The 27524-nt window shown below is 38.9% G+C and overlaps 1 protein-coding gene across 5 annotated transcripts in view; it reads left to right on the forward strand.

Moving 5' to 3' along the window:
• The window catches only part of MYH10 (myosin heavy chain 10), a 104062-nt gene that overhangs the window by 7278 nt on the left and 69260 nt on the right, over window positions 1-27524 (forward strand). For all 5 annotated transcript variants that reach the window (XM_032992093.2, XM_042802728.1, XM_042802727.1 and 2 more), the window contains exon 3: window positions 9038-9194. In XM_032992093.2, coding sequence (XP_032847984.2) covers window positions 9038-9194 — 157 coding nt within the window. The remainder of the gene's footprint in view (window positions 1-9037; window positions 9195-27524) is intronic.

The raw sequence follows: 27524 nt of genomic DNA on the forward strand, positions 1-27524 counted from the left end.
TGAAACAAGTGACTTTGGCTGCCTGAGCTATAGCTGTCTCCTTCAGTTGGAATCCTAGGAAAAAAGGAGATGCTTGAAATGGGTTTCTGGTTTTGGTGGGAAAGAATGGGACTGACAGGGGAGATTAAACAAGAAGGAGGATTTAGTCTGAAGTGATAGGAGGACAGATGCTGCACTTGACAATATGGAGGGGAGAAATACTTAAGTGCTTTGATGGAGGGCTACAAATAAGGTCTGAAAACTGCAAAGGAGTTTCTGGTGTAGAAAGAGGCATTTTCTCCATCTTGATCTCTGCATCTCAGTATCAACAATGTATTAGCTTCAGTGTTTTCAGAAAGTCTGTATATAGGCATGTCAATTATATGCAAAATTAGGCTTCTACTCAGAGTTTACCACCCAGTATGACTCCTGTGGCTGATCTGAAGGAAAGAACAGTGTCAGGTTTTTTTTTAAAGTATTTGTTTTTTACCTTTTTGTTTTCTCTCTACTTGCAAGTGAGAGCGGCTAGTTAGTCTGCAGTTTGAGAGTCCTTTTCTTTCTTTTCTTTCATTTCAGAGCAAGATGATTGTTTTTTTTTTGAACTTTGAACATAAATTTTGAGATCCGCTATACTACTACTAGGACCGCAAAAAGCGAAGCGGACAGGAGTGTTCCTGATCACTAAGTGTTTCAGTGCTTTGTTAGGCAGCATTCAGGATGTAACTTTCTTAGTATTCCCAGGTAAGTCTATTAAAAGCATTTCAGTTACTTGAAGTGCAGCTAGTTGCATAGATCAGGAATGTAAATACCTAATTTCTAGTTAAATGGAAAGCAACTTGTTCTTGGTATTGCAGACACTGGCTGGAACTGGAATGAATGAGCTCTTAATGACTGTCAATAAGTCAGAGCTGGATGACACTTTTTTCCCAGCAATTTAAAGCTCTGCTTTTTTGTTAGTATCTCTTTTGATAGCAAGAAAGACCCTTCCATTTCCCTTCTAAAACATATTTTAAATGTTTATATGTTCCTACATACTCTTAATGTGTGTAAAAACATAGCCTTATGCTCATTTTGTTAAGCCAAAATGGATTTCTTGCTGAGTGCACTAGCAAACACTAATAGTACAGAACCTGTAGAGGTTTGATACACCTTACTGATTTTCCAGAAGAATATACCATCTGAGTTGCAGATGGCTGTATTTTAAGGGTCTCACTGGTAAGTGCGGACTAATATCTGAAAGTTCCTGAATAAATGGCACGTTGTCTACTCACTGGGTCTATAAATGTTTGAGAAAAGGTAATTGGACTGAAAGAAGATACTGCAGGACCAAAAGTCTGTCTTGTGCAGTCAAAAGTTCCCATTCCTGTACCCCGTGCAGTAAGATGGGATGAAGGAATTCCTCACACCAGTGTAGGGTCTAATTAAGCTACAGTAAAAACTAAGATACTCAAAATCCAATGGGCTTTATAAAAAATCTATTTTAAAAAATGTTGCCATTGCCACATCTGTTCTAGTTCCAGCTCTGCTGGAGGAAGTCCATTGCCCGCAGTTGATAATATGTAGCTTGCTGATACCCCCATAAATCATTGCACTTACTACTTAACTGCTTCCTGACCTTATTCAGTCAAAAGGATTAAAATTAATACAATTTCTGAAATGCTTGACTTCTAATAGCTGATGTTGGTATCCAGATGGCCTCTTGCCTTGGTGTCACTGTATGTGGGATGTTCCCCTCGTGCTGTCTGTTGTTGGTGGGCCCGTGACCTACATTTGGGTGCTCAACTAGAGAGTTTCAGGTGGGGGATGTATAGAGTAAGACATGTGCATGTTGGTGAAGTCAAGTTAGAGATGACTAGTTTTGCTGTTCCTTGAGAAGGACAAAAAGATGGTGAAACACTTGAGGAAAGGGTTAGATTCAACTTCAAAGTCCTTCAAACCCTAAAGAGCCTATGCATTATATTCCCTGCCCACTCTTCCACTTTTTTTAGCAAAGACTTTTTCAAAAGGGTTAGAAACTGTTTATGTAAGGCTGAGAGCTCCTGGAACCTTGATGCTAATTATTGCTTTCTGTGTATATGCTTACTGGGTTTTCTTTGTACCAGTGAAGATGAAAACATGCTTACTATTGTGCAATTAAAAATACTTCAGCAGATACTTTTTTATAATTACAAGTATTACTTCTGTAACTGGTCTGCAGCCCTATGCTACTTCCCTTTTTTTAATGTACTTTCCATTTTATTGAGGCAGAAGAGGGAAAGAATGAGAAATATGCTGTAGTCCCCAGTTCCAGAGCTGCTGTGGGTGGAAGCTCTTATAAAACTGCACTTGAGAAGCTGTCTATAAGCTGTTTCTTCTCTTAAGCTGTTGCCTCCTGCAAGGCCAGAGCATAACCTAGAACAATCTGTGTTATTATATAAGCTTCTGTGTTCTAATTGCTTTGATTTTTCCTGCTGATCCAGTTGGGAATGTTTCACATTACTGAGTGTTGAAGACTGGTATTAGAAGAACCTGTAAGAAATAGTTTGTTACTTAATTTCATCTTTTTCCTTAATGGAAAACAATCAGGTGATATAGTACCTAATATATTGCAGAAGAAATGCTGGGGTTCAACTTGTAAGGGTTGCTTTGACACAAGAACTTTTTAAATTAACTATGATTTTTGGAAGACTCATAAATGTGATCAAGTTGAGAGACTTCTGTGCAGGGTTTTTACCTCATTAGAAATGTTAGAGGGATTTAAGGGAAGTGAATCAATGCCCTCCTTACCATCAGTCAAGCAGAGGTATGAAAAAGTGCATGTTCTTGTCATACATCCTCTGCTTCTATTAAAGATGGTAGATTAGCAGCCTAAGAAGGTTCAGTAACTTGGATTATGGAGTCCTGTTCAAGTGGTCAGTGGAATGCACTGTGTTGCAAGATGTCCTTTCAAGCTGTATGCCTGTATCAGAAGTCATGGGTCGCCTGTTCTAAGCCTTCTGTAGAGCAGTGAAGCTCCAACATGCAGCTATACAGGAGCTTTATGAAAGGGTATTAATATTCTTCTGGCCCTGGTGCAACCTAAGATCATGTTTTATGTCTTAGCAGTTGCTGTGGCTGGAGCAGTCCCGCTGCCTGAGTGGCTGTGACACTAAGCCTGTCTATCTCTGAGAAGTGGTGAGCTGAGCGAGCAGGAGTATAACCTGCACTGCTGATCTAAAGGTGGTTCTTCTCTCCTTAAACACGTAACCCAGAGGCTATACATGTGAAAATACAGTACTGGTGAATGGCTTCTCTTTAGTGCTAGTTGTAGGGAACATCAACAGAGAAGTCTTCAGAAGTCTGGGCTGTACTTTAATAGCTTGCATGTGTGTTGTGTTCCTTCCCCTTCATGTTCTCCTCATGCACAGATTTTACTCTTCGGTTGCCCTGAGTAGCAGCCAGTGGCTTTGTCCACCAGCCTCTGTCAGAGTTGAGGATTAGGGAGTTCCTTAGCCTTGTTGGCACCCTTGACCCTAACTTCTTGGGTGCCAACAAGAGTTTTCTTTTAATTGGCAGTTTGGGCTTGTACAGAGATGTCTGGGATAACTTCTGGATTCCAGTCTTGACCATGCCCTCGCTGGGGAGCACAGGGGAGCACGAGGTGCTGGGGCAGCTGTGGTCCCCCTGCCCTGGGGGGAGGTGGGTTGTAGCTGGGGATTAGCTGCCCTGCAGAGCAGAGAATGTGTTCCACCCCAGGCTGCAGACTTGCTTTCCTTCCATCTGAGACTGAAGAGCTGCCTGCCCTTAAGGCTTACGTTTAGGATTGGATAACTGCCTCTTTCGGGGGAAGGGGAAAGGTAGTACATGGGAAAACTGTGCCAAGCTTGGAGGACTTAATAGGTCTTGGAGTGTGAAAAACAGGTCCATAACATCAGGAAATGTAACCAGACAAGAGAATGCCATGATGATGCAATTTATCAATCGGAGAATGTTCTCTATCCCATTAGTATGTGGGATATTGTTTAAGCAGGTATTGCTTTCTAGGTGAGAAACTGCTGGTTTAGATTTTGAGTAAGAATAGGAGATATCTAGATGCTTACTTCATCTTAATTATTTATGTAGTAGTGGAGTAGATTTGTCACTTTCTAGATTTGAAGAACTGGAGATAATGATGAGCCTGGATATTCAGGTGATGCAAACTGATTGTTAGAAATACTAAAAATTTACCAGCGTCTTGCTAATGCACTCTGAAGTGATGCTTTAAAGAGGCCTTTTGATGTTGCGCAGGAGGAACTAACCTAACAGTTACAACAGCGTATTCCTTGATGCAAGAACTGGAAAGCTGAGCTATTAATCTAAGGAACTGTACAAGGCTTTTGACACTAATATCACCATATGTGTGTGCTTAGTGAAGGTTTGATATGGTTTTAAGGGATGACAGGCCATGGAAACCTTTCTTGCTCTGGAGCCCACACCCCAAATGTAGAGCCTAAATTCCCATGTGCTTTCACCTGGAAATAATGCGCTGCCTATTTGCCAGTAGTTCACTTACATATACCTCTTTCTCAGGTTGCTTAGTGCTAGGAATATAAAGTAGTTTTCAAATAGGCCAGTGCTGGGAACCTGAACTCTGCAGTCTGGGATAGTTTACCAAAATCCAAACTGCTAAATGATATACTACTGGATAAAGGCTCGTAAGCATCTGGAAACACTCAAACTCCACAATTAGTGTCCTGAAGGAGAGTTTGTGTAACAAACCTCTGTCTGAACACTGCTTTACTACTCATCGCTGGAGCCTTGCCTAGAGAGTGTGCATTCCAACAAGCCTTATGCTGTTGGTTGATATTGTCTATATCCTGTTCCTCAGTAAAGCTGAAATGTGCGTGTTTCAAGCAACTAGCTTGTTTGTACCTGATCCCCTGATCTCAGGGTGAATAAACATTTTTACTTGCCTGTAAATTCTTAATAAATGTATCTACCTCTGTCAGCTGAAAAAATAATAGAGCCTGGTTCTTCGTCCAGACTGGCTAGTTACTGTACCTCTTCAGTGCTTGATCCTAGCTGTAACTCAGATCTGACAGTTTTGGCAGAGTCCATGTACTGCAGAATAGAGAGGAGACACAGGTCGTAACTGCCCTTTTGGCATGTCTGAAGGCTCTGGACTTCTTTACCAGTTACATGGTGGTATTCATTAAGTAGGCTGTCCATTTGTAAGGCAGGTGTGCAAGTATTCCTGTTAATTCTTTCTGTGGCTGGTCACCAAGAAGCTTTTCAGTGTGTAAAACAGTATCAGCCTACTTGTCATGTCTTCAATTTGCATGCAGGAAGCCCATACCTCCAATCTGCTGTCTTAAATATAGTAATGTACTGTGAGACTTGGAGTTATAAAATAGCTATATAAAATTTTTGTACTGTTTACATTTCTCTCAATTAAATTTGACTCAATAAAAGCATCTCATCTGTGTTTATATGCCTACCAATCCCCCCCAATATGTTAATACTTTGCTTTCTGCCATAGATGATGGTCAGGAAACTTGGGAGCCTTGTGGGAGAACTCTGTTCCATCTTCCTTTGCATAAATTAATGCTTTACAGTGTGGTCATATTTTGAAGAAAGTGTGGGTTTTCAATTCTGCAGGGAAAACAGTAGGAGAGTGAATTGACTGAAAAATCTGCAAGAAATCAAAATGTTGGAGTTCAGGTTGCTGCATGTGAAGAGCAATGTCATGACACAGACTTAATGGTCAGCGATAAAAACATATCCTTTAGACTTAGTTTCAAATAAATGAACCGTAGCACTGGTGAAATGGTAGAATTTTGTTCTTTCTAACTTCTAATTTGGCCCTGTTCAATATCAAGCCTCTTAAATTAACCATTTTCATTTGCCCAGGACATTTCCTGGTCTTCCTCTAGATTGGATGAGTTACGTTGACATTTAGCTGGACTTTACTGTTTATTGTTATTCCAGGTTCACTGATCCATCCAATTAGTGCATTGGAAGAGAGTCTAGAAAGGCTTCCAGGTTAGGTATCATCAATAGAGGTCTGAAGGATTGTTAAGTTTGTTTTTATAAATTATTAATTTTTTATGTAGCTAAATAGTAGTAACTTTTACTTCACATCTGTGTTAGGGAAATAAATAAAAGATGCCAAAGCAACTGGGGGGGAGGAGGGAAGAATGATCTTCAAATAGCTATTCTTACCCTAGCACCTAAGTTTTTTTTTTTTTTTTTTTTTCCTGCTTACCAGATGAGTTTATTCATGTTTGGAGAAGGGCAGTGATACTGGAAAAAAAAGCAACAATTTCCTTTTGTGAACATAAACATACCAAAACAACCGATAAAAGTCTTAGATTAATTTGCAGAGAAATAGAGGTGTTGCTCTTGAAAGAGGGTGACTGTAATATAGCTAGTACATACAGCAGTACCCTTGCAGCTTAACCATCAGTCAGTGTTTTGAGAGTTCCCATCCACAGTAAGATATAAAACAGCATCCCATAGAGATAAACTGCAAGTCTCTGAAGCTGGGTGGGTAAAACTCAGACCAGGGCTCAGAAGCGCTGCTGGATGAGAGTCCAGAGTCATTCTGGAGGGAAGAGGTCTGCTAGCTTAAGCAAATGTTCATGCTGTTACACTGGTCAGAGGGCGTGTTAGAACAGATCTGGAAATGGGCTTTGGTTACATGAATTCTTTTGCTTATGACTAGATCTCATCTGCAGTCAGCAATGAACAAGTGTCTTTCTCTTTTTCATTAAATGTGGCTGCAGTGGAGAAACACAGCTCAGGTGCTGCTCAGGGATTTTGAGCTGGTGATCTTATGATGGGCTTGGTGAGTGTGTATCTGTCTTCTAGTTGCTCTTATTTGAAGAGTAGAATGGAAATCAGGTTTGTGGTAACTCTCCATGCCTTCGTGTCACCTGTAGTAATTACAGATGAATGTGGGTGACCTCAGTTGAGCACAACAGGGAAGATGGCTGGCTAGGAACATAAATCCAGTATTTATCAATTGTCTCCTTTGTTGTACCATGATATTAAAATAACTGTCCTGCCTTCTCTCTCCCTTACCATATCACTAGTGGCCATGAATGAGTTTGGTCTGGGAACTGATTCTATTACTAAACAATTCTTTTTGAAATTTATCTTCAGTAGTATCCAGCTCAGTAAGTTACTGTGAGAGTGCTGATGCTGGCAAGAGGGACAGTGGTAGGAACATGTGGCTGGAAGGGAGGCTGGGGAGAAGCTGCCCACTTGCCAACAGACCCATGCTTGTGTTGAGTTAATGACTGATAAGTGCCTTTTGCTTGGGTCAGTTGACCTGATAACATCTGTTTCCTTTCTCTTGAGAAATAAATACCTTATTACCAGAGATGGGTAAGGCACTGCAGTGCTTATCCAGCAGATCTGACCAAAGTGGAGAGATTATTTTCCTATAAGGACATAAGATGTCCTTATGTCAGGACATTTGGCATAAAACCAAGTTCTTTTTCTTTACCAATGGTGCTCCTGACTCAATTCAGGGGTTACCTTCTGTCTGTCTTCAGAATCCCTGGCAGATGTAGAAAGAACAGGGCACCTTTTTCTCCAAATAAGATCTTCTATATATTAAAAAAACCCTCAAACCACATAGATCAGGAATTTCAGCTACTTTTCATGCAAGCGTAGCAGAAAGGTGTGGTGTGTTTTTTTTTTTTTTTTTTTTTTTAAATCAACAAATGTTAAAGGAATCATGAGTTACCTGCTTAATGCTGTAGGGTCTCAACAGCTGCTAATGCTCTCTGCTTACTGTCTCCATTCCTTCACTCCTCTCAGTCTGCAAAAAGTAGGAAAAAGTTTTCCTGATATTCAGAAAGATACTTCCTGTTTCTGTCAAAAGAAAGCTGGTCTCTTGCTAACATTCCTGTGCCAGTATAGATGTGAATAGTATTAATGACTAAAATTATCACACTTTCAAAGCATGCTGTGAAATAAAGGTGAATGGAGAGATTTTACTTTCTTAAAAAACATCAGTTTAGCTGATTTTGGAAAGGTAAGAGGCATCCACATGCCTTGGTTCAGGGAAACACCATGAATTAGCTCTGTTTTTTGTATGGTCCCAAACTGTTTGTGAACTTGATCTTTGATCCCTAGTAAAGCCCATGCAGCCAAGCCATGCTCATCAGTCTCTCCCAGATAACAAAGTATAGGTAGCTGACTATGCATTTTTTCTTCCATATATATTTACATGATAATTTCCTTCTAAATAACTTCTGTGAAACAGAGATTGAACAGTTCTGAAGTAGCCTTTGATATTTAGTTCATAGGGAAATGTGGACCTGTATGTATAATTTGTAACATGTGCTTGATTTTGTAAAACTTGAGGCATTTCTTGGATAAACAGATATGCCTCAGTAAGAGAGTCAATTAAATAAGCAAAGTAAAATTTGTGCTTGGATTTCTTGACATTACAGTAGTCCTGATAACTTCTGTTTATGATCAACTCTAAAAGCAGAGTATGAAATGTTGTCTGCAGTGCCAGCTGCCAGGCTATCCATCAGCTGGGGTGGGACAGTGGAGGGAATGACCTCTCCAGGAGGAGACTGCTTTGGGATTGAGAGGGGCTGATGAGCAGGAAAGACATACAGATATGAGAAAATAGTAGGAGAGCGGAAATACTGGTGGTTGGAAAGAGGCTTTTTTCCTTACCCAAATTTTTCATTATGGTAATGGAGATTATCAGTTCCTTCAAAAATGCTCATTCCAAGTTATTTTTTCATTTTATTAAAGGAGTTGAACATCAAAAAATGTCCATAAATCCTGTAACTTGGAAAATGGAAGGGAAATTTAAATATCTGTGGTAAAGAAATCTTGTGTTCCACTTCATATTTACTCACATTTATTATAGTTAAATTACTTTTTATTCAGGTAATTAAAGAGCCTTTTAAGAAAATGAGAAACCAGTAATTTGAATATAGCCTGTACTTTGAGTTGCTCAACAAAAAGAATCTCAATTTTATTCTAAGATAAATACTATAGAACCTGTAAAAAATTTTTTGCTCTTCATGGCTCTATTTCAATACCGTTTACTAACAGAAACATTTCTCTTTTTTTTTTTTTATTTTTTAAGACCTATTCAGGGCTGTTCTGCGTAGTTATAAATCCTTACAAGAACCTCCCGATTTATTCAGAAAACATTATTGAGATGTACAGAGGGAAGAAGCGCCATGAAATGCCACCGCACATTTATGCAATATCTGAATCTGCATATAGATGCATGCTACAAGGTAAGAATGAGTTAAATGTTACTTAACAGTTAGTTGACAGCTCTTTGTAATGTACCTAAAACTCAGGAGCTTCATTATCCAGCTACATAGTAATTTCTAACACCATGAGGATCTTTCCTGGTACATAAAGGCAGGGAGGAAGCTTTCTTATCTAGAACCTTAAACTTTCAGAATAGGAATAACTTGGAGATTGACCCCTGTCAGCATATTTGCCTGACTTACTGAGGCACAGAAACAAACTAACACTAATGGGAAGTGTACTGTGTCAACTGGTGGCACTGAAAGTTGTAGAAATACTTTCTTCTTGAAAAAAAGAAAGTATAAGATTCATGTCAAAAGATGTTAGTTCAATGGCTTTGAACGAAATAAGAATGAAAAAGCATGATTGAAAAGGGAAAGCTAAAGTATGTTAATGACTTGTCTCTCTAATTCTATAAAAATGTCACCTGCCAAAATACCAACGAGTAATCTAAAGTGACAAGGAAACAATAGTATGTTTGAGTTCAAACAGAGGTCAGGGAAGTGCTTAACCTTGAAGAATTTTTTTTAATTTATTTTTTTTCTCCAAATTGGCATAGGTCATGTCTATAGTAGAATAGGGAGTAAATTTATGGCAGGCACTGCACTTTGAATTTTGACTTTAAGGATGTGCTTGTCAAATCTGAAAACTGTGAATCTGACATTATATAAATGTGTTGAAATAAATGCATACTGTTGAGCTTGTAAAATTGTACTTCTGACATAGTATGTTGGAAACACAGCTCATACTATCCAATATTTGTTCATACTTCGGTGGCTGTTTTACTGATGTGGGAACACCAGCATGTTGTATCTAGAAAAATGTGTGTAATGCAGAGGCAGGTCTAAAAAGCTTACTGTGTTTTGTGCTATAGACCTGATATAGATGTACTGGAAGTAGGTTAAAAGCTCTTTGACCTAGTTCACACAAACTAAGAAAACACTTTCTGCTACCAGGTTAACCAACCATTTAAATTCAAATATTTTTTAAAAAGACATTTCTGTCTTTATATAAATCACTGTCAGTCTTTGTTTCTTCAGTAGTGCCTTTGTCTTTAGGGCTTCTTAATAATAAACTACAGGTTACTGGATTGCTGTGTGTTCTTTCACCCCAGAAGAAACTAGGCCACCACCACTGAGCAGAGTGATGCAGGGAAAAGCAATGGAGGAGCAGCAAATTGGGGTCACCAAGAGTTGTCACACTTCTCAGTGGATATTTGAAGCCCTAATTTTATGTGTTTTTCTGAAAAACAAAAATTTATGGTCTCTTGACCAGAACAACAGTCTCTTAACAGCTCAGATCAGAGGACCCCTAATAATAAATATATGTGGAAGAGTAAAGCAAACTTTAAGATTATTTTAAGGAGTTTATTCCTAGAAGTCTCAAGTGGTTTGTGGATAAGGGCTTCCCACTCTAAAAGCACAATATCTTTTGAAATTGCCTCAAGAACTTTTGAAAGGTTCTTGAGGCAAATGTCCTCTAATAAAATAAGTCAATGTCAGTAGTTACAACACTTCAGGTGCTCTATATATTTGTTCACATACGATGTTAGTACTGATTGATATCTCTGGAGATCTTACTACATGTATGAACTTAACTATTTTTGGAGGATGAAATGAAAAAAACAATTTCACATGATGATATGTGTTTGGTTACAGTTTTGTTTTCTTTCCATACTGATATATGGAGGTTTATATTTTGTATCAAATCTGTGTCTTTCTGTGCTTGCTTGCTTTTTTTTTTCATTTTGGTAGTCTGAATTCTTTTAATTTGAAAGAATGAAGCCATAGATTGAAAAAAGAATAGATGAAAAATGCAACAGGATCACTTTACTAGCGAATAACTTCATGGTTAGCTAAATTTGTGTTTCTTGTGCCTCTCACCTGTGTGGAGCTACACCCACCCTGTTTATTTTAGCAAGCAATTCCAACCAGCAAGTGAACTTCCCATTGGTGATTTGCTGTCACAGTTGCGTTGCCAAGGATAAGTAAAAATTCCAGAACAGGCATTAGCAGTTTTGTGCTTGGCAAATATTTTACTAAGCAAACTGTTCTTGCCTGATTGGGTTGGGTCAGTGGAAGAGAAAACCAGTGCTGCTTCTGAATTTCTAATGGACTCAAGAAACTGTTTACAAACATTGCTTCCTTTAGGAGGAATGTGATGTACAGACTTCTGAATGTATGCTTGCTTGAAGAATGAAACTCAATGCTGTTTTGTATTGGTGATTATATATAATCATCCTGGCTTTACATAGTTTTGTGAAGCGGTGATCAGTCATAATAAGAATGACTAATGAGTACGTCTAAAGGGGGTAAGTGGAGGAGAAGTCTGGCACTAACTGCTCAGTGCTGGTCCCTCTTTGCTTACAGAGCCTCTAGATGGGACTTGTTGCAGAGAGACAGAGGCACTTCAGGGAACTGAATTCCCTTCATGCAAATAAAACTTCCAATTACAACAACTAAGGTTTTCTAGTCATTAGGACATGAGATAATACTTGTCTTAACAGTAGGAGATTATTACAATATTCAGTTTATTTTCTGATTATCAGTGGCAACAGAAGGTCAACTACTGAGCGTTTCTAGAATTTGATAGGAAGGGCTAGGTTTTCCCTGCCAGCCAAGGATTTAACATAATGCATGAAGTGTCCTTAATCTTCTAGCTATGCCTTATGTTTTGCTAGAGTTTCAGTCTTAAACTAATGAAATGGAAAATGTATAGAAAACTTTCAGCTAGTAGCAATAGGCCTCTAACCAAGAACTAGCTGTTCTAATCACAGTGATTCCAATTTAAGTCATCAGCAGTGTCTTCTAGCATTTATTTGCAGCATAATCCTCGACCCAAGATGCTTTTGCTGATAAGTTACGAACACATAGTTATTATAAAACTGTTCTTTTACAGTTCATGTTCACGTTTCTGCACATGTTGCTTTGGGAGGTGAAGACAGGATGGTAGAGAGAGTGAAGTAGTGGAGATTTGTTATTCCAGTACTATTGCAAGTCATGATTTTGCTGTTGCAGCATAGTCATATCAAAAGAAATCTGTGAATATGCTGACTTCTGTGTTTCCCATATTTGACATCTAAAGTTTAATAATTATAGTTCAAAACAGAAATTGAAACCATAGGCATGCAATTCCTTTGGTTAGTATGACCATATCTTATAGAAATACCTTAACCACTAATTTAGGTCAATGAACGTGGTTGGCTGTTTTTTTTCTGGTTTGTTCAGTGGTATTTTGTTCAGTATAATCCACGTTTACTTTCAGTGCAGCTTAACCATAAACTGCTAATTTTCTAGGTGTTTGAGATGTGTTTACATTGAATAACAGGATATGTGGACCTGAGCTATGACTCTGAACAATTTAAGTCCTTAAAAAAATTTTTCTGTGGTGGTAATCAGGTACAGGGAGTAATCTGTTACTCAATATCTTAATGCTTTCATGCCTTTAATTCAGAGCATGGATGATTAGAGATCATGTTTCTGCTCATCTGAAGTTTTGTATGTTTAAAATAATATTTATGCTTAAACAAAAAAATACAGATTTCTGGTTTAGATTTTGAAAGCAAAAGGTTGTTTGGTTGGCAGAAACAACTGATGCATATACATCTGAATAGTTATTGTCCTTGTCTTAAATGTTGCTGGAAATACTCCATTTTGGTAAACTAGTGATAAAACCAGAGCACTGCACTTCACAGTGCGCTCTCTGTTAGGAAAAGGTTGTTTGGAAGCATTGCTAACTGCCAGTCACTGAACTGCTTCTCTATTCTTGTCCCCTTGAAGAATTTCCTGTCTAGGAGGACCTTTAGCCCTGCAGTCTGCACAGGTCAGCTCTCCTTGTGCCCTTTAGTGGGGAGGAGAAGGGGCTGAAAATCTATTTTGGTGCTTGTTAAACATGGAAGACAAAGGGGTGGGGGGTGAAGAGTTGTGAAACAGAGTATGTTCAAGAAGCCCAGTTTGCCAGTTTGAAGAGGGAATAGTATTCTCCAGAGTGATGGTATTAATTTAGAGTAAGCTGTCACAAGAAAGAGGGAGGCACAGAATTGCTTTCAATGGGTGAGTGTTACAGATGAACAGTTCAGTGGTGGTGCAGCTGTGATGCACTAGGGATTTGAGGCAAGTTTTGCAGAGAAAAGCAAACCTCATTGATTGCTGGATGTCCGAAGTGTTGCCTTTTCTGCAAGACTTGCGGTAAAGATTAAGTGTGAACACAGTCTTATTAAAAACAAGGAAGACTTCGGGTGCCTTTTGTTTATGACAGTCAGGATTTCTCTTCAGGAAAAGACTCATTACCTAGTGCCTTGACCTCAGAAGATAATAACATGCAATTCAGCTTTACATACTGGATTTCCCCTCTCTTTCCTAGTAATTATTTTTCAAAGTAGTATGGTAGTAGGGTAAGTGTTACTTCATGGGTGGTTTAGTGGGTTTCTCCTGTGCTTTCTCTTAATTTTCCTAATGCTAGTTTGAAGCAGTAAGTACACATAACCCAGGGGCTTCTAGGCATATTGAAATTGTTTAGCCCTAGGCAGTAGTCAAATGCATAAATACATAGGGTTGGAGTTGGCGTGCTTCACAAAAGAGTGATAGACTGAACTTCTCGGGGCTGCTGGACAGTTGACATGGTCATAAGGAATTGGTATCCTAATCCCTGTGACAACATTGACCTTAATTCTGTTTGGTAATACAATTTGCAAGACTTGCTAGTGTTTTTCTGTACTGCTAAGTTATAGGCAGTAAGAAGAAAATGTTTTGATAGGGACTAGGACTTTCTTTAAGAAAACTGATTCTGTAAGTCTAATAGTTCATCTCTGACTGTATTTTACTAGCAAGAGAGACTTGTGTGAAAGCAGCACTAATGTGCATTTTTTTTTCTAGTGCTTTTACCATACTTGGCTTTTTCTTCTCCTTCCTCTCTTCTTATTCTCTCACTGTTTTTCTAGAGGAAGTGTGGCATTGTTTTATTATGCCTTTTTATTCATTGACTTTTAAAAGTACTTTGGAAAAAATATTAAGGAAAACTTGTTTGCTTTTTGTTGCTAAAGACCAGCTTGCCTACTAATATTACCCTTGTATAATTATACTTAGTCTCTCCTTTTTATCCTGTTTCCCTGAGGACATCTTGATGAGCACTAAATTAGGACTGCCTTTAATCCTGTTGCGGAGAAGGTTTGTTGGAAACAGCGTAATACGTGAAGTGAATACTTGGTGTTGGAGAAGCCAGTGCTGCCTACAGGTGCAAGACTTCTGTGTTAAAAACATTGTATTGATCAATAGTTTATCTCGATTTAAGCCCTCCCTTTGGGGACATGTCTGTGTGTGTCCCAAGATACGGAATAAAAATTAAAATATGACAGCTCTTCTGTAAAGGTCTATTAAATCTTTAAATGGAAGAGGAAAAAATTCCTCTAAAAAAAAAAATCCCTCTAAAAAATCTGGGACTGATGACTAGCATTCTCTGTTATGTAAGGAGCAATATGAAGGATTTGTAGGTTTCTTTATTGTTACACTGTGATTTCTGTGTTTTCACTTTGTCCAATCAGGCTGATGTGGAATATAAATACTGAGGTGACTAACATTAACATCAAGATTGGTTTGTGTACCAATAAGAATGTAATATACAGTGCTCTTAATGGCTGGGTGGAGGGAAAAGAGATTCCTGAAGCAAGAAAAGAAGTAGAAAAAACAAATTCATCATGATGAAACAGTCTTCTTCATTATTTCTGAATTTGAAGTGAAATGAGAGATGCTTGTCAGCTAAACCTATTGTGCAACATTTCATCTCCTTCCCCTCACTTTTCCATTCTGTCTCTTGATACTAAATGTGTGCTTCAGTGACTGCAAAGTAATTTTCATGATTTAAATTATTGTGCCTTACTAGACCATCTCTGAATGACATCAGTAGCAATTATTTATTGAACAAACTCAATTGAACCTAGTTGCTAGAACTAGATTACAGTATACCATCATGTCTTTTTCTCAACTCTTTTAGTACTTTAGTGCTTGTGACAACAGTTCCTAACCTCTGTCTTTCTGTGTCAAAATGTGTTTGGATCCCCGCTCTTCATTGGTGTTCAACCTCAAGATTTCAAACTTAATTAGGCATGATGATATTTACAGTAAACAACTTTTTTCTTAAGGCTCAGTTGCTTAGAAGTGTTACTTGAAGTGGTTGACTGACTTATTTTTTTGTGTAACTTCAAGAAGTAACTTTCTTATATTTAAAAATGAGGCAGGAGTGTCAATTGTTACATAAAGAATTCTTAGTTTCTTTGGTGCCTTGGCTGACTTCTCCCACTTCTGAAGTATTGCAACAGATTAACCAGTTTCATGGTCCTCGTGGTTGATATTCTGACCAACTGATGATGATTTTAATTTTAAAACTTGCTATGCAAGCTGGCCTCATAATTGAATTGTAGCTGTGCTAGCCTACAGACAGGAATTCAAGACTAAGTGCATCCACCTTATGAAATCATTCAAGGGATGATTCATTTTGTTCCTATTACTCAGCCAGCACCTGCTTCTACTCTGAAGCTTTAATTTAAACTCCCATGTATTTCTAGGTAGTTGTGAAATGGATAATTTCTGCTTGGCTTTAGCCTTCAGATGACATACATCAAGACATTATTGCTTGTGCAACAAAAACTTAAATGTAGTCTAATCTTGACAGCACATAGCACTGTAACAGCACTGCTAGGTGTTGCATGTTTTGCACAATAACTGGTTTTTGTTAGTCATGTCTGCATTCCTCTGAGGTGTTGAACTAAGAGGTTTAGCTACGCTGTAACTGCTGCTGCTAGCAATTGCAGTAGCTCTTTTTTCCTCCCCCTTCCTCTTTACTTAAATTTCTTTGTTATATTCTGGCAAGGAAGCAGCAAGAAGTAGGAGCAATTTTCATCACTTAGCAAGTGGAGAGAAGTGATAAGGGGCTGGTGGTGGTCTGCTCTTCATTTTCAATAACCCAAGGCTCACATCACCAACGCAATTGCTAATTTATATCTTGGTGTATATCTAACTTCCTTTCACTTGTCCATACTTGATGCTTTCAGGTGTTTGGCTGCTTAGATATTCCCGACAGACCTGGGGTACCTTCCTCAGTGATTCAGAATTGCAAGGTGGTGTGCACCTCTAGTATGCTGTTTAATAAAGCAAGTTGAATTAAAAGCTCATGGCTTTTTGAATACTCTGGGGTGTTAAAATTCTTTTTATTCTAGGACTTGTTCAGAGTGATGGTAAAGCCATCAGATGATGTGCAGAAGGAAAATCCAGAAGAAAAAGCAGGGCAAAACGCAACGACATCTTTATGTATGTCTGCTATGAAGTTGCTTGGGGAAGTTCTCAGACTGGGAGTATTCCTTTGAGGGGAATCACTCTCAAACTGAAGGGTTAGTGAGTAGAAAAAGGATAGTAGCAGACTGCAGGAACCAAATTCTTAATCTCAGAGATGGAATAGCTGACTATGTGTGTTGCACAGGAATATTTGTCACAAAAGATTTGGTACCAAAGCAGCCAGATGTCAGCTATGGGGTGCCATCTCTGAGATTTGTTTCAGATCTGGAAATCTGAAGACTAGTATGGTCATTATTGGTATCAAACACGGTAGAAACTGTTCCAAACTATAAACCTAGTCTTTGTAGGGACATACATATGCATATTTTAATACATAAAGTCTCTGTATGGGTTTTCTAAAGAGAGGTCATGTCTTGCAAGTGCACTGATCACTGGATGAATCTGTATGGACAAGGGAGGGCTATCTGATATGACCTATATGGCTTTCCAAAAGTAATCGATAATGATCCTAACCAGAGGCTCTTGAGTAACTGCAATATGAGGAGAGGCCTTTATATATGTAAAGAACTGGTTAAAGATTGACCAATCTTGTCCATTGTTTTCTGCTTTTTATAGTTTGGCAGTGTTACTGCTGGAAACCTCGTGGAACCTGCACTCATCGTGTTTATGCTTCTTATTTGTAAATGTGTTTCCTGGAAAAAAGAAGGGATTGTGAGGGGATACTTGACTTATTGTTATCCAGGGTAGCAAAAATGAGAGCCTGATGTGAAGAACTAGACCTCAGAGTGGTGGTTAAAATAGTGTGTGAGACTCCATGTGTACCATTCCACAGTGGTGGTGTACTGGCAGGGAATGAACTTTGTTAGTAGTGTTGGAGCTGTTAATGTTTGAGTAGGAGCTGGAGGGGATGAAACAGATCTGTGGAAAACTGAAACAATGCAGTGTTCAGCAGTGGTTATAAATCAGGTAGGGAGTGTGAGTAGTACCTGGAAAGGGATCAGACCAGGAAGCACTTTCACCACAAACTTACAGTACATTTTATCTTCAACACTTTGTACAGCTCTGGCCTTCCCTGCTTTGGGTGAAGAGGAAATAGGACAGGAAGACACTTAAAGAACAGCTGAAGTTAACAAAACTGCATTCAGCATGGAAATGATAATTCAGGTCAGATGTAACAGGAGTCTAAATCTGAAGTGGCACAGGGAGAGGGGAATAGTGATCCTCCCCCCACCCCATCTCTTCCTATGCAAAAACAAAGGGTCATTACTTAGAATTTGCAAATGACATGTTCAGAACAACAAAGAGAAGCAATTTTTTTAACACCATGGCTAAACTGGTAGTCTGCGCACCAGGATATAGTGGGTGTTGAAAGCCCATGCTTGTCTGAAAAGCTATTTGAGGGATACATGAACTTGAAGTTTGAGGTTAATGAATCAGGAATTTACAGGAGAATTTGCTGGCTACTGGAAAAGTGTTGTGGGCAATAATCCTTACCTGCTAATTTTGGTCCTTACATTATCTGCTGTTGGAGTGTGATCCTGATTCCGATTGTGTGTGGTATATCTTGCTACATCAGTAAGTAACCTGCATATAAAAGTGCACATGGGTTAAACGGTAATAGTCTGTGTCTTCATAACACTGGGAGGTTGTCGCGTGAGATGGGTTAGTGTGATCCTCACTGCAGTGCACGGGAGTCTAGGAGTGCAGGGATCTGCTGTAGCTGGCTTTCAAGAGGCTGATGAGTCTATTGGAAACTGTAGCACAGCTGTTAGCTTACTATGATTGCATGGAGCTTAACTAGTCTTTATCAGGGTACTTTTTATGAACATTATTTCTTACTACACTGAAGCATTAAACTGGCTGAAAAGAGGCAACTGGTAAAATGTTATCGTATCTCTTTTTAAAGCAGTAGTTGTTAATGGTGATATTCAGCATCTTAAATTAAATAGATTTAAAAGATGAGGTTAAGTTTTTCTCCACGAAACCACAGGGAAAAATTGCCTTTAGTTCAGGAATGAATTGACAGTAGTTACTGGGTCAAAAATTCCTCCAGTGATTATCCTCTTTTCTCCTGTCTGTTTTTCACATCGCTTTCTTATTGAAGACTAAGGCTGGAAGAAAGGGGATGTTAGGGGCTGAAAATGGGTGGAGAAAGGTTGTGGTTGGTGGGGAGATGCTCCTCTTGTTCCTTTCCTGCTCTCCATAGGGAGAGAATACCTCCTCTTAGGGTAATGCACACTAGATTTTTAGTTGGAAACAGTATTAAGCTATGTAGAAAAAACACCAATTGAAGCCATTCTGTAAACAATGATTGTTCATGACTATCTCTGATAGGGAAGGGTTATTTTAATTATCAGCGGATACAGTGAAGCTATCAGAAGAATGTTAGTGCTTTGTACTTCCAGGAACAAATATTTTTCAGGTCTGTATGCTGAAGGGAGAAAGAGAAGAGGACTTTAAGGATTTTCACCCTGTAATAGCATAAGGAATATATGATGCTCATGTTTAGAAAAATGGCAAAGGGTAGAGGAAAATGCTTGTGTGTGTGCACAAGTGCATCTGAGTAAAAGCTCTTTTGACCTTAAACAAATGAAGGTCAGCATCTTTCCTCCAAAGGAAAGGAGATCCGAATATAGCTATGAATTTTTCTTTAAAAGCTGAAGGACATATTTATATTGTGGAAATTCAAATTGTTGTGCTGAAATAGAGCTTGAGAACTTAGTGGTGATTTAGGCACAAGGGGTAGGGGAAGTGTGTTGTATGTCCTCTGAATTGTTGAACTTCCTTAAAAACTATTCAGAATCAAACCTAAAGGAAGTCTGTGTTTAAAATATAAGAAATTATCATTAACTTGGGTCCTTTAAAGAAAAGATTTTGGTGTTTGAACTGTCTCACTTAACTTGAGATACGTGTTCTCCCCTCTCCCCCCAATCTTAATTGTAGACAAATGTTTATCTTGAACATTGCACAGCATATGAAGCATATGAGTGTACCTTTCCACACTTACAGGGTAGCCTCAACAGTTTGGCATGTAAAGTGGTAAAAGCTTACGAGCTTTTGTCTCCTGAAATGTCTCATGAGACTGTAACAATAGCTTTTGTGTGTTCTCTTGGGAAAGTATTTTAGAATTTATGGTGTTCAGTGATTGGAAAAAGTAGTAACTCGACTCCACTGCTGAAGAAGTCTATACAGCAAAAATCTGGGACTTAAAATATTTTCAGATAAACGTACTAATCAAAAGGCTTGTTACAGGTCTTAAAAAATATCCCATCAGAAAAATGCTTACAACTCTTTAGCCTAGCTGTTGCTAGGCGATGTGTTAGAGTCACTGGTGTGTGTAGTGTGGCTGACTTTACTGGGAGTGGGATGATGTGTTAGATGATCTGTGTCCTGTCCTATGTGTGACCGAGAACAAAAAGCCAAACCACTGACGCTGTTGTATTGAAGTTAGCCTAGCTATGTACTGTTACCATACTTGCTATCTTTTTAAACTTGTGGAGTTCAGGCATAATGAAACAGTTTAGGAAGAGCCCACTAGAGTGAAAGTCAGTTCACAGCCAATTTTGTCAGATGGTTTGTGCTTGCTTATTTGTTTGGGAAGGAGAAGAGCAGAAGTTACATGAGTGAGCTTAACTGGCAGATGTTACAGTTAAAGGACCTCCCTGAATCATTGTTTCAGTTGACAGTGTAATCTTTGTCTAGGCAAAATTGTACTACATGAGAAACAGAACAACTTAAGCAGGGTTGATGGAGAGTAGAAACCACTACTATGATGAATATTCTACAGTCAAAATAAACCTTTTCCAGTCTGTGGCTTGCCAACTACTACTAATCTTAGGTTACTTCTAAGCAGCATGCAAATAAAAACTGAAAAGGAAGCATAGGAATGGCCTATGTGGAAGATTTAGGAGCTGCTCATTTCTACTGGGAAAACTCTTTGGAAGCCACAAATCAGGAAGGCTGAGAACTGCTCATCTGTGTCATCTGAACAACAATAAGCATAAGTGAGCAAGTCCTTGCTGCTCTAGCTGGAGCAGTTTAAGAAGTTGCTGCCTTATGGATTGTTACTGCCCTTCAGCGAAGTTGCATTAAACACTTGTGTGAGAACCAGTCGTTGGCTTTCATGGTGTATCAGTCACAAGTTGTTGTAGCTGGCCCTGCTGGCTGGCTGGTGTGGTGTATCAGGCACACTCTCAGTTGAAGCTGTTGCCCTCTTCATGTATCGGCTGTTTGCACATCTCAGCTGTTGTTCACAGTGTGAATCAGCCCTTGAGACTGTGCCGTTTTCTCTGGTCTTTCTCCAAACTGAAGGCTGACTTGTATTCTCCGCTTATCTCCTGAACTACAGCAGTCACCTGTTTCAAAAGGCTAAATAAATTTGGTATTACATAATAGATCTGGGGTGCTTTCAAGTCTTGGTATAAATCCATACCTGTTTGAATGAATTTGTTAGGGAAGAAATGTGTTACCTATTAATTTCTTCTCACAAGTGTAGCAGCTCTGTTTTAATTTCTGCATTAGACTTACTAAAGCTTCTCTTAATGATAGTTAATAAAGGTAGTGAAAGACTGCCAGTGAAAACATAAGCCATGTTTGAGCTTCTTCAAACTTAATAAGGACTAAAAAAAAAAAAAAATTCTATCTGGTATGTAATGGAGAAGCAACCCACAGTTTCATTAAGTGGGCAGGACATAGTCTAAAAGCTATTTGTTTTCTCCTTTTATGCTGATTCAGCCCTGGCTAGCGACTCTGAAAACAAATGTCACAATTTTTTCTTCAGGAATTCAGGTAATTTCAAGCTAATGTTGCAAATACCTAATTTGTGACTTCTAAAATAGAATCAATTCATAGCTTGACTTACTCCTCCAGGGTTTGATGATGCTGTGTTAGGTTAGCCACTTGTGCTATGTCTGTGCTGGAGCACTTGCACAGCAGCTTGAGCTATCTGGGGTGAGTGAACAAATAATGAGTGTGGTCATGAAGCCTGCTGTAGACAGGCAAGAAATACTTTTATTCGGTGCTGTGGTTTGCTATAAACAAGTTGCAGGGTAAACTGACTGGTGTTTACTGACCTCTGCTATGCTTCATTTGATAATAATTAATGTACTTAGCAGTCAGCAAGCAAAACTGAAGTATGGCTGTTGTGATTTACCTCAAATTTCACATCTTTTAGAGTAAGGGGTAGAGCCATTTTTTTTTTAAGCTTTTATTATTTTAACTTCACAAATAGCAGGAACACCTATGGAGTGTCTGCATCAGTGACCCCACCTCACAGTGAAGAGGTGCTTTTTCAGCACTTCACTAAAGACTGGGAAGTATTTTGGAGTAATTAGACAAAGTATACAGAAAAGGCAAGAGTGAAATACTGGTCTGTCAAAAGTGGTCTGTGGCACTTCAACTTGACAGTTTTTTCAGGCTGGTTTCTAGGTAGAGGAAATGTAGCAGTTGCTGGCTGTCTGTATCTTCTGTCATGCTATATGGGAAATACTAGGTAAACAGACAAAGTTGGGAATGAGTAATTGATTTAAAACAGCACTGTTGTATTTCTTTGAAGTGGATAGTATTGGGCTGGAAGGAGACTTTTGATGTAATTCTTCATGGACTAGTGTCTGAGTCAGCACTGGGGGCTTTTAGTGTTTTGTGGAAAAAGTATCTGAGCACTGATGATGCAAACCTGATAAATATTATTCTAAATCTTAAAGCCACTGGATGCCCATGAGGAGTGGAGTGCACCTGAATTTGATCTTCTAGTATAAATTGCAGTGTTAGATGTTTTAGGACAAACAGTGAAAATTTCTGCAAGTTCATTTCTTGACAGTTTCAATGAAATAAGACTTAGATGTAAAAACTGATGAACAGATGAATAAACTCATCATGACAAGGCAAGAAGAGGAAAATGGAGTTTCAGGGTACATTGAGAGATGGTTTTCTCCTGAAGAGTGATAGTGTCCTTGTGATCACTTCGGACCTCTAGAGGTTCCTTCCAGCTTTTAGAAGGATAGCGCAATGATCCTACTTGCCTTTCTTGAAGACGTGTGATGTCTCTATCCTTTTAGTGGCCTAAAATCTGAGTAACCTGACAATGGTATTGTCCAGCTCCTTTATCACTGGTGAATATATCGCATCAGATGCTTTGGACATATGTATGTTCAGCTTCCTTAAATAGCCAGTACTAGCTTGATTAAATGTAAATTTAATCTGAAATGGCAGCTTTATAGCGTGAGGAAATTAGATGCTCTCTAAAAAGTTCACTTGAATGTTTAATGGGTTACTGTTGGCAGAATACTGACTGTATTCCTGTAAACTGCCGATGTCTTTTTGTGAAGTTACAGAATGTACATTGAAGAATGAATGACTAAGCTGTACATGGCAAAAATTATTGCACAACTAAAGGTGGAGGTGAAATGTAGGATAAACAGTCTATTGCGGAAATCTCATGGTGAGCATAAGTGTGTCAGGGTATATTTGGTCTGCAGTAACGTAGGTACTCAGCAAACAAACTTGTGCCTGTCAGTCTTCCTATTAGGCTTGTTAGAGATGTTTGTTGCAAGTCACTTCATAGTGTTAAGTGTTTGATAGTTTATGGAGTAACCAGGCAACATTTTAAAGGCAAACACAAAATATAAAGGCATGTTTCATCTCTGTAACATGATCTCTTTCCATGCTTATCAGTCCAGTAGGGGAAAAAAAAAAAAAAAAAGTTATTCAGAGTTTGGAATTGAAGAATGACAGATTGTCAGACCACCTGCGTGCTTTATAATGTTATATAGTGTTTATGACTGAGTCCTGTGAATGCTCTGGCAGCAGCAAAATCTGTGCTGATAGGAAGGTCTCTTTCCTCCGGGCAGTGACCCATTTTCACAAAACTTGTCAGGAATTCAATTTTTAAATGTCCTTGAATAGATTGATATTTGAGCCTGTTCACCTACAGTAGAGGGCAAATAGACACAGATCTTCCAAGCCTGACATCCACAACAAACAAGGCTATTGACCAGGGAACCGAGCTTTTCTTGGTTTATGGTCTATAGCACCTGAGTATTAAATACTATCTAAAAATAAACAAGAACTCTCCATTCCCCCTACACCACTGCCTCTTTTTAGAAAGACAACAATTTCTCCCATTTGAGAAATATCAAGGAAGTTGCCTCTTCTACCCCAACAAAAGAAACAGAAACTTCTACAGAAACAGCTGGCATTTTATCACTGCTGATTTAGGTATTTTGTGCTCTAGAGAGATAAAAGGGAAGGCTATGTGAAAATGAATGGTCTGCAAGACTCTTGTGCTTGGGTTTTGGGAAGGACAACCCTTGATGTACCTGCAAGTAAGAACCATTTCCGTCTCCATAATTTCTTGATGGTTGACGGCTGGATGTGTAGTAGCCCATAGATTTTTCATCAGCTGGAGCTGGGAAAGCAGGTTAATACTCATATACATCTGTTTTTCACTGCTTTTCTAGAATGAACCTTTTTATCTTGGCACACTTATTTCATGTTCTTACCTAAATAAAGGCTGGATGCAAAAGGGAAGAAGCGTACAGGAAGGGTGGTGTGATTGCGAGACAGTCAATGTTTGTGTGAAAGTTACTGTGTTTGACAAGAATTGTAGTTGCTATCAAAAGTAATCAGATACCTTAAATCTGAAAGCAGACAATACATCTGTGGAATTGTTTTCATAGATCTGCCTATTTGTGTTAAGCTCAAAAAAAGGCTTTCTAGTTGGGCAGTTCACTGTGTGGGGATAGTTCCAAATGGCTTATTCATTCTGAGTCAAATCGTGAGGGTTAAAGGCAGCTTTGGGCATTTGCAACACATAAAATTTCAATATAGTGAAGGGCAATTGGAGCAAAGACAGTTGTAGAGGGTGGGCGTCCATTTACTTAGAAGCTCTGTTTTGTGAATAAAATTTCTGTGCTTGCAATGCTACTGCCTTTATAAATTTTATTAGGAAATTCTGAAGACAGGTTCCTCCTTTTTGTTTGCTTATCTTTTATCAATTTATGACTGACTGTGGTGTAGCCAAAGCAGAACTAAGTAATGCTTTTGAGAAAAGCTGCTTTTTAAAAATACAGTAATTTCTTTATAGAAAGACTCTATAGCTTTGAGCTATGACTTTTCAGAACACCCTGCCTGAACCAATTACCCAACAAATGTGTTTAGTGTACATCTAGAGCCCCCCCCAAGAGTTACCAGGGGTTTTGTTGGGTCTAGCCTACTAGTTAGGGGGGAAGAAGTTCTTCCATAATTTGGCGAGAGAAGGGATGTGGAGTAAAATGTTTTGTATTCTGACAGTCAAAACTTCATGCGTTTTATTATATATACATAGTAAGGTAAACATCAGGTTCTATTCCTACTGGATCTTCAAACAAGAAAATGTGGCAACTCTTCTGCAGCCAAGCAACAGGTTGGCTTGAGGAGCTGCCAGTTGCTGCCCCTAGAGCATATTCTTCTGAGGAGATGAGCAAAGAGTGTTTAAGTGTGTAGGGAAAGATGGCTTTCAGAGCTGTAATGCTTCTTGTACTTCTTGTATTCTGGTAATTCTTCTTGGCCTGATTTCAAAGCGTTTGTACTGTTCAGTGCTGTACAACTGGGTTTCCCTAATGTGGCAGCTGCTTCTTGTATCAGTAGGGTGTCTTTCAGCTCTACAGCAGTATGTGTTAAACACAGCAGCTGATTCTTGCCCTGGGGTGCAAGAGTCATCTTTTGGGTAGAAGGAAAAGGGGGAGGAGAGCAGGAGTGAAAGAAATGCTTCCATGTCTGATACTTCCAGATACTAAATAAATAGCTTGACACAGTGTAAGCTGGTCTAATGATTAGCCACTTTTTTTTTTTTTATATGTATTTTGGTAGGATTAGTTTTCTGCTAGTATGGCTCACTGATTGGTTTGGTGTAAGTGACTGCCAGTAGGTGACAACCAGTGCTGGCTCAAGGGAGGCAGTGTGAATGTACCCTGGAGATGGAGGAGGTGGTACCTTCTGCTGGCAGCAGCTATCCAGCTGGGAATGGTTTGCAGCTCACCCGAGCTAGGGGCTGTTTTTTGTGGTAGCTTTAGAGTGACCAGAGCACGTGTAGCTGGTACAAGAGGCGATTCTCTTACTTTGTGCACATAAATTTTAGTGTTTGTGGCTGCATTATAAACTGGATCGGGGAGCTGATCTGGTTGAAAACTAAGTTTCCATCAGCTACTTGAACTAGCATCGCTTGCATCTGCGCTGTTGGCTGCTGGTTTGAAGGGAGGAGTGGGATGGTGATACTGGGCAGAGGAAGCAGAGACATCAATGGCAACTCAGTTTGAATTACAGTGGTGGGGGAGCTTCAGTGTAAGGCTAGTGTCAGGTTGTATTGCCTCTGTGCTTTGAAATTCTTCCATTCAAAAGGCCATACTAGTCTGCAGAAAGCTTACTTCATAAGCAGGAATTCAAATTTTGTTCTTAGACTCTATGTAATTTTGGAACTTTGTTTTTCTAATTAGGAATATCATAGTACCCGTTCTCTGTGCAACGTGAATGTTACAGTCTTCACTGTACTTTGAAGACTTTGGGATATATTTGAATCCGAGCTGTATATCTCTGAAGTGATAGATTCCAGAGGACCTTTTGTATTGGCTTAAAACCAAAGGGTTGGTCTTATAATGTAGCTTGAATTAAGGGCTTGGTCCTCTTATTTCATCCTCTCTTACGACATACTCATCCTCATGCTTATATTAATCCGAGTTAAACTGACTTACTGAGTATCTTTGACTAGTGAGCTAAGTTGCTTTAACCTATGATTGGACAAGCACCAGAGGCTGCTCAGAGGACAAACTGTGCTGTTGGTATGGCAGAACCGTGACACCTTTCCCTAAGAGACTGGCAGTTGTTGGTTTGGCTCAGCCTTATAATGAAACTGTGTTGAGTTATAGGGGAGTAACTTGAAGGATATTTATGCTGATAGCAAAAGCTGTGTTGTCTAAGTGTTTTTTTTTACCCCAAATAAATTGTCTGCTTACGTGCTGAAAATGTAACATACCCATTGTGACTTTGTTACTCTATGCAAAGGGTGACAATGTGTATTAGTTTGGAATGGTTGATACTCTGGACAGAGACATATAATGTCAAATTTTCTAATGCTATTCATGAGAGTAATTTATTTGTATTTGCTATTTCAATTGCTCTAAAGGTTGGAGAATGAGGATTGTCTGCTAACTTGTTCTGCTTTTTAGTACTGCAGTTGGTTTACAAACCCCAAGGGATACGTTGAATTGGTTTAGTCTTTATTCCTACAAATCTGTCTGATGTTAGAGTAATGTTATCTCATGAAGTCTTTGCTAGAGAGCAATATTATTGATCTGTTCTTAAGAATCACAAGATGTATGTAGAAATTTAAGTGTTTTCCAAATACTTGTCGGTTTCCATAAATGATCACCTCAAAACTCAGTGACTAATTAAAAATTGCTATTAAAACTTTTGCAAAGGATGGCAGATTATTTTTAAGTTTTAGGCATATTCTCTGTCATAAAATAAAAAAAAATCTGTTTTGTGGTTTTCCTGATGCCCTTCAGGTTTGAAGCTGGGTCACAGAATCAGAGAGTTTTCTGGAAGTATTGTTGAGGTATATGCCCAAGGATGAGAAATTTAGCACTTCTTCCCTGCCCCAGATAACAAATCTGGCAAAAGTGCCAGGTAAGGGCTCAGTTCTTTCAGAAGACAGGCTAACAGATACATAGTTACTGCTCTTTGGAGCCTTTAGGAAGTGGACTGGCTGCTTTGAAATCACGACTACAGATAAATTTTTTTATTTGGGGGAGGAGAAAATCAAAAGAAACAAACCACAAACAACTCTTCTGTATTAGTCACTTCGTCAGAAGCTTTTTCAGTATGAATCTGGTGAGATCAGCTCTTTTTCTTGGGACAGAAGGTATCTGGCATAAAGTGTCATCCTGAGCCTTCACGCTGTAATTTTTTATTATTTTTAGTTGAGTGCTAGATGCTGGTACTGGCCATTAGCCACTGATCAGAAGGCAAAACTTGAAGCTTGATATTGTCTGT

This window comes from Tyto alba, unplaced genomic scaffold (genome assembly GCF_018691265.1).
Source record: "Tyto alba isolate M040663 unplaced genomic scaffold, T.alba_DEE_v4.0 Super-Scaffold_39, whole genome shotgun sequence".
Classification (NCBI taxonomy): domain Eukaryota; kingdom Metazoa; phylum Chordata; class Aves; order Strigiformes; family Tytonidae; genus Tyto; species Tyto alba.